Source organism: Coenobita brevimanus, chromosome 107 (assembly GCF_032717465.1).
Source record: "Coenobita brevimanus isolate Jiangsu-jjx chromosome 107, ASM3271746v2, whole genome shotgun sequence".
Lineage (NCBI taxonomy): Eukaryota > Metazoa > Arthropoda > Malacostraca > Decapoda > Coenobitidae > Coenobita > Coenobita brevimanus.
In genome coordinates this window covers 29,001,805-29,013,935 of record NC_137060.1, presented here as the reverse complement: position 1 = coordinate 29,013,935, position 12,131 = coordinate 29,001,805, and the positions used below count along the sequence as shown (strand labels likewise).

General features: G+C 40.1%; 1 protein-coding gene across 1 annotated transcript; it reads right to left on the bottom strand.

Annotated features, from left to right (window-relative positions):
• Positions 1-4,004: 4,004 nt before the first annotated feature.
• LOC145416796 (isochorismatase domain-containing protein 2-like) lies at positions 4,005-11,450 on the bottom strand. Its single transcript, XM_080285722.1, has 4 exons — positions 11,249-11,450; positions 8,191-8,306; positions 6,528-6,658; positions 4,005-6,283 (listed from the first exon to the last, which is right to left on the bottom strand). The coding sequence occupies exons 1-4, from the start codon at positions 11,448-11,450 to the stop codon at positions 6,073-6,075; spliced, it is 660 nt and encodes a 219-aa protein (XP_080141848.1). The 3' UTR covers positions 4,005-6,072.
• Between the last annotated feature and the right edge of the window lie 681 nt (positions 11,451-12,131).

The following is a 12,131-nucleotide window of genomic DNA, read 5'->3' as shown; positions in this document are numbered from 1 at the left end:
TTTCTCCTAATCTTTTCAACCACATCCACATCTACCCCACAACGTTCCTTCACTTCTTCATTCGTCAACCTGTCCCTCCACGTCACTCCACATGCTCCTCTCAAGTAACTCATTTCCACTGCTCTCACTCTTGACTTGTTCCCCTCTTGCAAGGTCCACGCATCGCTTCCATACGTCAGGGTAGGGATCACAATACCATCATGCAGTGACTTCTTAACTTCCATACTCACCTCCCTATTTCTCATCACTGCTTTCAGTGTACCAACAACCTTTCTTCCCTGCTGTACTCTTTCACGTACTTCATCCCCCAAAGTTCCATCCTTACTCATCACACTACCCAAGTACTTGAATGCACTCACATTCTCCATATCCTCACCATCCAACCTCACTGCACACTCTGTGACTTCATTCCTCTCAAACACCATAACTTTACTTTTGTTTACATTAACTTTCAGCTTCCTCCTCCTACACACAGTCCCAAATTCATTCACCAAACCTTTGCAACTCCCATTCATCTTCACTCAACAATACTGTATAATCAGCAAACAGCAACACCGGAAGCTTCCAAATCTCACCCTCATTCATTAGGGCCACCCCCACATCCACTGCCCTACCTTGCACCTCCTTTACAACCCCATCCATATATATATTAAACAGCCATGGAGACATCACACACTCCTGTTTCAGTCCCACATTGAGATCAAAGAACTCACTCAGCTCACCATATACTCTCGTACTACATATAAATTCGCACCAGGTAAATAAATAAATACCGTTTATGAGTGGTGAAAATAATTATCCTCCCATAGAACTCGTTTTCTTTGGTGCCAGCCTGATAGAAAACCCAGAAAGGTAAGGAGGTACTCCTACCTGTATCGAGTACTTTAAACCTCAGGTGAGCGATTTCTCTATGAATTTTCGGTTTCTCACCAAAAGCGAAGGTTTGAGCCAAAAAAAAAAAAAAAATCCTAAAATGGTCGGGATTGGGGGGAGTCAGTGGTGGAAAAGTGGTCAGGATGGGGCGGGTTAACGAACTCTGTAGCAGAAGCTCAAGATAAGAGAATTATTTATTTCTGGTATTTTTGCCCTATTTAATGGAAAATTTCCGTTAAATCAAGCTACAGTCATTCCGTTAAGGAAATTCCTTACAGAATAATGCATTTCTAGGGGTGTTAACGAACAAATAAATTAATTATGGGTTCAGACTGCTATGTGTAGCATTGAGAGTTAGCACAGTTTGCTAGGTTTGGGTTGGCTTCAAGGATTTAATGGAAAATAGCTCAAAATACCAGAAAATTTTCCTTTATATTGAGCCTTGGTTACGGACTTCTATTTAACAGAAAATTCGAGATAACAGAATGGGGGTTGGCTGAATTAGTTAAATCGAGCATCTGCTGTATAGTTGTGAAGATGGCCGGTGATCTTGAGGTTTTAGCACAGACAAGCTGTGTATGGTGCCAAGGGGAGAAAATATGATATTATGGTGCTTGTAATCGGAAGGGATAAAGGAATTATTCCCTTGAGCTAGACCAAGATAGATCATGTAGCCCTGCTAGGGTTACAGGAGAGCATTACCCTTCCCAGTAAAGGCAGCTACCCAAGCGGATTGCAATAGCATAATAAATTAATGTACCTCATAAAATTATAGTAAAATTTTAGGACCAAGGCTCAGTACAGTGAAACCTCGATATAACGTACTTCAGTATACTGGAACATGGTTTTATCAGATTCAAAGAGCCTACAAGAGTACATTCTAATACAGTACTGTATATCGGGAAAAGTCCACTAAAGCCAGAAGCAGTCCAGACCTGTCCTCAGTCCAGCTGGGGCAGGGGGATGGTGGAGGATGGGGATGTTTGGGTAGGTTGTCGTGACCTTGATGATGGGTGTTGGATGGGCATTGGGTGGTTGTCATGACCTTGATGTTGGGCATTGGATGGTTGTCGTGACCTTGATGATGGGCATTGGGTGGTTGTGCATGACCTTAATGTTGGGCGTTGGATGGGCATTGGGCGGCTGTCGTGACCTTGATGATGGTCATTGGAGTGGGTCAGGGTCTTGAGGATGTAGATTGCTGGATATGAGTTGGATAACAAGTAATGAAGCAACAGTGCTAATGGGGGGAAAAAAAAAAAAAAAAAATGGTGCAATCCAGACCAATCTCTGATATTTCGGTAAAAGTCCGGGTTAGCAGGGGGAAGTCCGGATGTTGCTTTTATCAGAATGGCTTCAGCCCCAATTAGTCTGTTATAGTGTGGTTTTACAGCACACTAAGACCTCACTATAACAGACTAATTGGGGCCCAAGACATTCTGAAAAATGCGAAATTCCAATAAAAACGACATCCGGACTTCCCCCTGCTAGTCCGGATCACATGAACAGTTTTCAAACTGTTTTGACTACCATTCCAGTACTATACTGTGTTATAACTTCACTACCTTAATCAAATTGTATAATTAATGTATAATTAATCAAATTGTATAATTAATGTATAATTAATCAAATTGTATAATTAATCAAATTGTATAATTAATCAAATGTATAATTAATCAAATTGTATAATATACAATGGAGGGATGGGGTGGAGAGGTATATGAGAGAGGGGGGTGTGAGTTGGGAGCAGGGTAGTGAAATGGCGGGGGACAGGGCGACTTGGAGGCGATTTGTTTGTGGCCACCCCAAACGGGATTGAGGCATCTGGCAATAGATAGATAGATATAATATACATAATAATACTGTACTGTACACTGATAAACATGTCATTTTACCTTATTGTGGTGAACATAGCTAAAGTGGTCAGGCAGTCAAGACTGCATCTGGTTTTATCGGACTATTTCCGAAATGTAGGAATTTAGTCCGGTAGCTCCTTGAGTCTGATAAATGCAAATTCCAGTCTATTGAAGTCTGTTATATCAAGGTTTTACTTTTGAAGTTCTGTGGTACTTGATATTTATGTGTCATCAGTATCATTTTCATGAACTTTTCTCTTCTATAAGGACTTTGAAATTTTAAGTATGTTGTTCGATTAGGATTTGGAGAAATTAAATGTAGTGCAGTTATGCCTGTCAGATATTGTAGGTAGCAGTGGATTTTTATGTGGTGTAGAACTCCCTAAACTTTTTTCAATAAATTAGGCTAGTTAAGCAACGTTGGGTCTGGTTAGTACTTGGATGGGTGACCGCCTGGGAACACCAGATGCTGGTGGCATCCCTACGTGTCAAGTGGGGTTGGTGGAGGATTAGTACCCCTCCCTGTAAAACAATTAACTCTAAGCCATTGGCCACCCCGTCTGGGATACATGGCATCTGGCAATGAATGAATGAAAAAATGGTCTAGTCGTAGGGTATTAATTACAGTATACGGTGCAGCAGTTGAATTGTCATATTTTATATGTATTCTGTGATTGTCATACTTTATTAGTTTATAAATTGGCTTGTTGTATGTGAATTTTATTTTCAGGATGATTGAGGCATCTGGCAATAGATAGATAGATAGGATGATTACTTCTCCCAGAAATACTCAGATCACTTTCTCCAAAGTAATTTCACACTATTAAGATGTGGAGTAAGAGTCTATTAATCAAATAGAATGGATTATATGTATATGGAATGCATCCCATTTTTAGCATGGTTATTGACAATGACTACCTCAGTAATGTGACAAAGTGATTTAAGCATATGAAAAGGTTTCAGTGAAAGGTGAACATTGGCCATTTAGTTGGACACTTGCTGGGTTTTCTTCCATGTGTTGTAGCTTATTCCTTTACAAATTGAGCTTAGGAGTATAAACTTTATTCTTGCCATCTCCAGACAGTTTTATTCAGTGCAATAACTCTTTGAACTGGAAGGGTTAGATATAGCCAAAATAAACTCAATCAGTATGAGAAACCATTCTTATGATTTGAATAAACATGTCAGACAGCAGCAAAAACCAAAGGATGCCATCTGGATTCAGTGTATTAACTGTATCATACCCAATCCACTGAAATCATGGAAAGTCAGGTTAGGACAGTTATGGTGGGTTCCCAGACAATAATTTTTAAAAACTGAAAAAGTGATCTGCTGTCAGATTTAACTGAGCTGTGATGACAAAGGTAGCAATAACATACTCAACCCAGTTAAAAAATATTATTAACTCTACATATAGCGAGGCACAGCTGTGACATTTCTTATAGTATCAGTAAACTCATGATGAGATGGGAAGGGGGGGAGGCTTTTCCATGTGAGCTTATTTATAAATTTGTTGCATTTTCCCATCATACGACATCACCTGTGTTGTGAAACAGCCATGAATGACCCCATACAGACATTCAGCGGACTGAAGGCAACATACTGCTGGTGAGTTCAAGGCTCTAAGGATGCTTTTCTTGTCATTTTCAAAGCACTTATTATGAATTCAGTACCATTTCATACTTTCCAGAGTTAGCCCTTAGGTTCCAGTTTGCCATGGTGTGGGAGAGTTGAGAAAAGATTGAGCCTTTTCACTGAGACTTTTTAAGGAAATGCTTACCATAAAGTAATGAAAATCCATACATATGCTAACCAATCTCCCAACTGAAAATTATATAGTGTATAAGACTCCAGATGCCCCTGATTGTGCATTGATGGATTGAAAACATCCTTGTTGCCATTGAAGCATGTTTTGGTTGACTAGCACCAGGCAGGTCAGAAATAGCTGCAACCAACCACCTTGTGAGAGTGCATCACTTCATGTCTGGCCCTTTATCAGCCATAAACATGCACTTTTACCATAAGGAAATTTGGAGTTCTAAAAGCTTGACAAGATTCTGGAAAGCATATTACAGCAATCAGAAATGACTCCTGTATGGCATGATGCAAGGGATCAAAAGGGTATCACAATGTCACCATTGTAGCTATCCCAGATGTGTGCTGGGGCATCCCAATTCCTGTTTCGCTGCTGGAGCAGCTTAGCAAGTCATGGTTCAACTACAGCCAGAGATCCAAACAGGTTCACCCTAAATTTGAGGTAATTATGCCTCATATTCTTTGTGTCCTCCATATCCTGCAAGGAGAAATAGCATGCTGGCTCTCCAAGCACCTTTTATTTGTTCATTTATTATTTCAACTATGGCATTAACTATTACTATATTATGTAAAATATACAACTTGTACAAGTGTTCATATCATCTAGCCAGCAGATATACAACATAGGCTATTTAGATCAATATGAAAAAGTAATCATTATGCATTTGAAGTTTATAAATTAATGCTACATCACCCTTTTTTTCTTTTTTTAATCTATCATATAATCTATATCTATCTATCTATATATATATAACTTCCCTTACACTCTTCAGGCATAAGAAAAGTTCCTTATACTTTTAGGGCAAAAGAAAAGTTACAGAATCAAAACTTAGGGCATAATATGTTGCATTAATCACATCCTATTATAAACAGGCTGATTCTGGAAAGGGACACCTTTCCATGATGGTACTGATACAACCAGGTGGCTCAGCTGCCCTAAAGGCAGATGCTGAACTGCGAGAGAAAACCAGGTTCTACCTGCAGTCCACTGGGTTCATATCCAGATGAGCCTGGGGCCACATTTAGACAATGTTGCATTAATCACTGACTCACCAAAGATGCAGGATAGGACTATAGTGTTGGCGAAGGTGGGTGGTTTTGTAAATGGAAAGCAATGCTCAACACTGTAAAATTGTTCTTAGGGACCATTTATGAACTGATAACAGAAATATCAATTTACAGTATTTGAGATGGAACTATTTCTTCCAACACAATTACATATCTCAGTAAGAGTAACTGTGGATCAATATAAATAAAATATAGTTACCAAGCAGTAAAAACCAGATGAGTATAATTTTCTCTAACTGTGTGCAGACAGAACCTACCAGTTACCATACAAATATTATGCTCATTTACTGTATACGGTACAGTATAAACAAAAAATAGAATGCCTTAATGTCAAGTTTACTTTTAAAAGTTTAATGCATCAAATTTCCCACATAGAATTTAGAATATCACACTTAAAAAAGCTCTGTGATTTGACAACCATATAGGAACAAGAAAAACCAAGAGAAAAAATAAGAAAGGGCTAAAGTTTAGCATCCTTTGCTTCAGTCAAAGCCTTGACCAGTGGAGTCTGACGAGCAGCCAGGAGTCCCGTGTCTGGTGCAGACTCCCAAATTATCTTCTGCAACTGCTTGAAGGATGGGTGAGAGGAGCCCCCAGCAAGACCTAATATGACAGACTCACTGGTGGTCAAGAAAGCTCCACTGTCACGCATTCGCTCAAACGAGTACATCCTGAGATTGGGAGGAGAGAAATGAGTGTAGATTCATTACAAGGGGATTCATAGATATACAGCACAGCTTATGTAAGTACTGTTTCTACACTGAAGATATTATATCACAGCTGTTGCAAACAAATTAACTGATAAAAAAGTGAGAGAGAAATGTAAAGTTTTGTTTCATTTGGATTCTAAACAGTATGTTTTATACAGCTTAAACCTGCTTACAAAACTGGATACAGTATGTGTACTTAGCTCACCGGTCAATCATGGAACGCGAAGAACACGCATCAACTACAACATGCACATCAAGGCCAGTCTCTAATAGGTCCAAGGTGGTCTGCTGGACACATACATGGGACTCAATGCCACACAACACCACTGACTTGATCTAGGGAGGTGAAAGGGTATGACAGTTCATAGCATTTTCAATATGTTTCTAGAAATTCGGTAGTTCATATTTTTATCGATGGTGCAGTGAGTTCTAACTGTAAATATATACCACCAAACTTAGCAATGAATTAACATGTAATGTCTCATAACCACTAACTTCAAACATGTAATGGCATATTCCACTTGGCAATAGGAATGTGTCAACCACTCAAACAACCAATACTGTATGCCAATAATCATTAACTTTAACACTGATTTTGTACTGGGACTAATTATTTTTTACGATTGTATGGGTCCATTTCTAAAAGATTCTTCCCTTGTTCAGTCAAAATCCCAACTGAAACTGATGCACAATATTACACCACAGTACTGCGGGGCTAAAAATTTTATTAAAGGAAAAATTAATCTCTAAAGCACAAAGTCAAAATAATTTAAGAGTGCAGGCTAGTGTCATGATACTCATAAGAGGGAAACACCTTTCCCTTTGCAGTTCTGAAAATTGCTAAAGGGCAGCAGGGGAAAACACATTAGGACCTTAAAATACATAGCTACTGTACTGACATTTTAATATTTGTCTGGGGATGCACCACACCTTAGAATGTTTGTTACTGGAATAAGATACATGGGAAGATAACATCAGAGAAAGCAAGAGGTAAAGAAGCTAGTTCTACAGCACACAGATTAGGACTGCTAAGGCATCAGGAGTACAAGGTAAAGTGGCAGGATTGTTAACAGTATGGTTTCAACAATGGTAGATGTTTGCATATGTTATGTTTGCATATGTTATGAGATATAGAAGGTAGAAAATGTGATTACTAAATCAAACAACATATTACCATACTTAAGAAAGTTTCAAAATTATTGCTTCTTTAAAACCAAACCACACATGCACGCACGCATATATGCAAACGCACTCACAGTATTAATGATCTACATTATTAATAAAACACATGTATATACAGCAAACTCTCTATTACTCAGCATAATGCAGCCAAGCCATACACTGGATGTTGCAAAACAATGGATACTGCACAGTACCCTCCATCATCTCAATATTCAGCACCAGGCTGAATACAGTACTGCATTATTTTCTGTCTCAGCCCTCTATCCTAAAAAGATGTAAATTAAGCATTAAATACAATCAAGGTGCTAATGATTATTACAGTACACTAATACAGTGCCAGCTGGCTACTGTTTACAAGCCGGTTGATACTCCCTGATGCCGGATATTGCATAGAACCTCCGGTTACATCCCGTTTCAGCACCAGATACTGCATAATTTTACCAGATACTGCTTTAATAGAGCCAAACCAACAGCGCTGGATATTACGCTGAGCAGGATATTGCAACAACTGATAATTGAGAGTTTACTGTACCTAAAATATTTCAATGTAAAGACTATACCTATACTGTATATACCTGACCTACAGTCATCACTTCCACATGGATTTTCCATTAGGCTAACTCACCAGAAGTGTTTCAAGGCTAAAGCAAATATATCATTATTACTGCCAAACACAGCTCCCACACCTCTTTGTCCTTGATGATATCCTGAATAGGTGGAAGGCACATGGAGAACTTGGTTTTATCGAAGACAGGCACATTGTTTTCCACAACACCCAGCTCTGGTACTGTGCTGCCCAGACCTGTGGTATCAGATGTGATATTAACTGCGGATGGCTTTAAATTTACCGTACAATACTGTTGTTACTGTAACATGCAGCGGTAAGGCAGTACAGTAAAACCTCACTATAACGGGCTAATTGGAGCCCAAGCCATTCCTAAAAAGGCAAAATTCCAATAAAAGCGACATCAGACTTCCCCCTGCTAACCCAGACTTTTTCCGATATATCAGACATTAATCTGGATCGCACCAACGGTTTTTAAAATGTTTTCACTACCATTGCAGTACTGCACTGTTTTGTTCGTTTCGTTTTTAAACACTCCAACATGCTTGCATGCGTCGGCCTTGGTCACCTAATGGCGGCTCTCCATGCTACACGATCCATTCCAGCCTCCCTGTTCAGTCCCTTAACCCTGAGGTCACACTTAATGACCTCGTCCCACGTCTTTCTCAGTCTACCCCTCACAACCCCACTCCCAATATTAACACTTCTCACCTTCCTCACCCAACTATCATCCCCCATCCTCTCCACATACCCAAACCATCTCAATCTACCTTTCCTCATCACAACACCAATACACTCCAGTCTCATCCTACCTCTCAACTCTTCCATCATAAACCCAGCCCCCCCAGACCTTGGACGTAGGGACATACTACACATCCACATAATCATTGTCATTTCTGTACGTCTGAGCCAGCAAATATCCTCCTCCTCTACTGCCCAGGTCTCACTGCCATACAGCATTACACTCCTAACACATGCGGCATACAAAGACCCCTTAGCACGTAGGGAGAGTCCTCCCAATGTCAGGAGGGGCAAGAGCTCCCTGAACTTCTTCCAACCACTTCTCACCCTAGCCACAGAGCTAGCTACAGCCCCACCTCCAGCACACAACATGTCTCCCAAATAACAAAACTCTTCCACACACTCAAGAGATTCACCAGCAAGTTCAATCCTTTCATGCCTGACAATCTCCACCTGCTCTCCCCAACACGCCGTACACATAAAATCAGCATTATCTCGCAGTCTACCTCTGATACCACTACATCTCTTGTGCACCCATTTATCACAAACACCGCACAAGATGGAAATACTTCCCACGCCCTTGTGGCAAACTGCACATGGCCACTCTCCCATGTCTTTGACAGTACTGCCACCAACCCTAGATATCATCACTTTTGTTTTATCTTCATTTACCCTTAAGCCCTTGTCCCCCATACCATCTCTCCACTACCTAAACCTTTCCTTCGCCTCCCTTTTGTTCTCTGCAATCAACACCAAATCATCAGCATACAACATCTCCCATGGGAGTTCGTTTCTAAAGTCACGTGAGAGGGCTTCAAGTACAGTACCATGATAAACAACATGGGACTCAAAACTGACCTCTGATGCACACCAACATTCACAGAAAACTCATCACTCAAATCTCCATTCACTCTTACCTGGGAGCAAGCACCCAGTACTGTACTGTCCAAAATTTACCGCAGAATAAAAACTCCACAAGATGGCATTACTTTGCAGGAAACCTGAACATACTAAGGGAGTGGAGTCAGAAATGGCTACTGCAATTTAATGAAGGAAAATGTAAGGTCCTGCACACTGGGAAGCAAAACCTAGGATACAAGTACAATATGGGATCAACTCCACTCACCACCACTGTAAAAGAAAATGACTTAGGAATCATCATCACCCTCGACTTAAGAGCTACCGTACTGTACAAGTGGCCAAGGCAGCAGCAACAAATGCCAACTCAATGGTGGGCCTCTTAAAGAAAACTTTCACATGTCTGGACCCTCAAATGTTCCTGCCACTGTACAGTATATGGCACTAATCAGGCCACAACTTAAGTACGGTACTCCATCCAGGCATGGTCTCCTTATACCAAGAGGGACATGACGAAATTGAAGCAGGTGCAGCTTCGAGCCACAAAATTAGTTCCAGACCTGTCTGAGCTTCCACATAGCTAAACTGAGGTTGAATCACCTTGGTACAGTGCAGGATTAGAGGAGCTATGACTGAAACCTAAAAAATATTGAAAGGTTTTGACAAGGTCAAGGATAGTTGTTTCCCACAGCTAGCACCAATGATACCCACCTAGAAACACAGGGACACAGTCTAAAACTAGCAAAGCCCTGACACAGAACAACCCAGAGGAATAACCTCCTTAGTACAAGAGTGATAAATATGGAATGGTCTACCTGAGTCTGTCATAATTAGCCCCAGTAATAACGTGTTTACGAATAAGTACGACCAGCGTGAGACTCCGCTAATGAGCAGACACCCTTTGTGATCTTTGACTCCCTTGCTTCTTTGACTATCATCCCTTGCCTCTTTTACTATCACTAAAGTAAGCAATTATACCCTACAATCTTTTATCTTCAAGCTCTGCCTTCTGCAAGGATATAATATTCTGTGATGAAAAATGATTTTGCAAATACCACAATTGTACTCTAGTACTGAATCAATGCCTAAAAACCTACAAAAATATGACATGCTTATTATATCATACAGTACCTGTAATGAAAAATGCCAAAGCACTATTTATATTACATCGCACGCATGAATGAAAAATTGTCATACCCGTGAATATGACGGTCAGTTGCTGTGTCATGCTGATTAAACCTGGTAAGCCTAACATTTTCAAAGATAAGTTGCAGATTCTCAATGGAGATGTGACTTCCTATAAATTATGAAAGCTATTTGTCTCCTGTCTTTTAAATTACAGAAGAAAAGAAAATAAACTTTAACCCTAACCTCTTATCAGACCTTCGGCAACTGACATAAAGGGGCAAAGGTTAAGTCCTCCAGCAACCGGCAACAGTAAACCACTCGAGAGTTAATGTTCACACCAGTATGCATAGTATGACGCAACATACATATTATAATCCAACAACTATATCCAGCTCTTACTTCAATCATCAAACTGTACAAGATAACAAATTGCAAGGTCAAATCCTTCTCACCCTTGGGATACTGCTCGGTGCAAACTATAGGCAGGTCAAGCAATTTAAACGCCTTCAAGAGTCTTCCAGCTATCTCCACTATCTGCGGGAAGTATTGGATGTTGTTCCTGAACTTTTCCTGCATATCACACAGGAACAAGCACGTATTTTGAGGCACAAGTTTGCCCACATGCCTCGGAGCTCTCGCCAGTGCAGACGCCATGATGTGATACTGTGATTGTACTTTTCGTATCGCCTCCGATTCTTAAAAAAAGAAAAAAAAAACTTATTGTTTAATAAAGTTTGGTAAAAATAACCAAGGCAAGATTTTTGTACGTGAATTAACGGAGCTTGTCATATCAGCGATGCATCACATTATAGGTGAGGGACGAAAGTTATCACTGACGAACTTCTCAAAGCCAATGTTATTACTTCCTAGCGGGAAATTTAAGGTGAAAAGGGGCGTAGAAACTTTGGTATAAGAACTCGTTCACAGCCCTCAGTTCAATATCAGGAAGCCAAATATATCGATGATGAGGGAAGAAGGATTGAAAAGACCGTGAAGTCGTATGTATGGCGCTATAACACCATAAATATCTCTCTATTCTCATAATCTCTGGAGCATTACCCCTCACTTCCTCCTGGTTTTACTGTTGGCCTCCTGAATAACTCTTACAGAGATTCAGTATGTGATTACTGAATTAATGGAAAGTAATTTTTTATAGTGTTCCCCTTTTATCGGGTCATCAAGAATATTTTACACTAGTTGATGTAGCTATACAGGCCATGGATGGGTTTCTGAGCTGGGCTCCCACCATAACACCTACAAACAAGGAAGGGCTTTAAAATCAGCAAAAAGCCTCAAGAACAATAACAGGCTGTACGAATTCTAAACATACAAATC

Excerpts from the sequence above, each read along its gene's own strand:
- LOC145416796 (XM_080285722.1), bottom strand. The coding sequence starts at position 11,450 with ATGGCGTCTGCACTGGCGAGAGCTCCGAGGCATGTGGGCAAACTTGTG. Across the intron at positions 8,307-11,248 it reads CACCGAGCAGTATCCCAAGG|GTCTGGGCAGCACAGTACCA; the intron begins GTGAGAAGGATT and ends CTGATACCACAG. Across the intron at positions 6,659-8,190 it reads ATATCATCAAGGACAAAGAG|ATCAAGTCAGTGGTGTTGTG; the intron begins GTGTGGGAGCTG and ends TCACCTCCCTAG.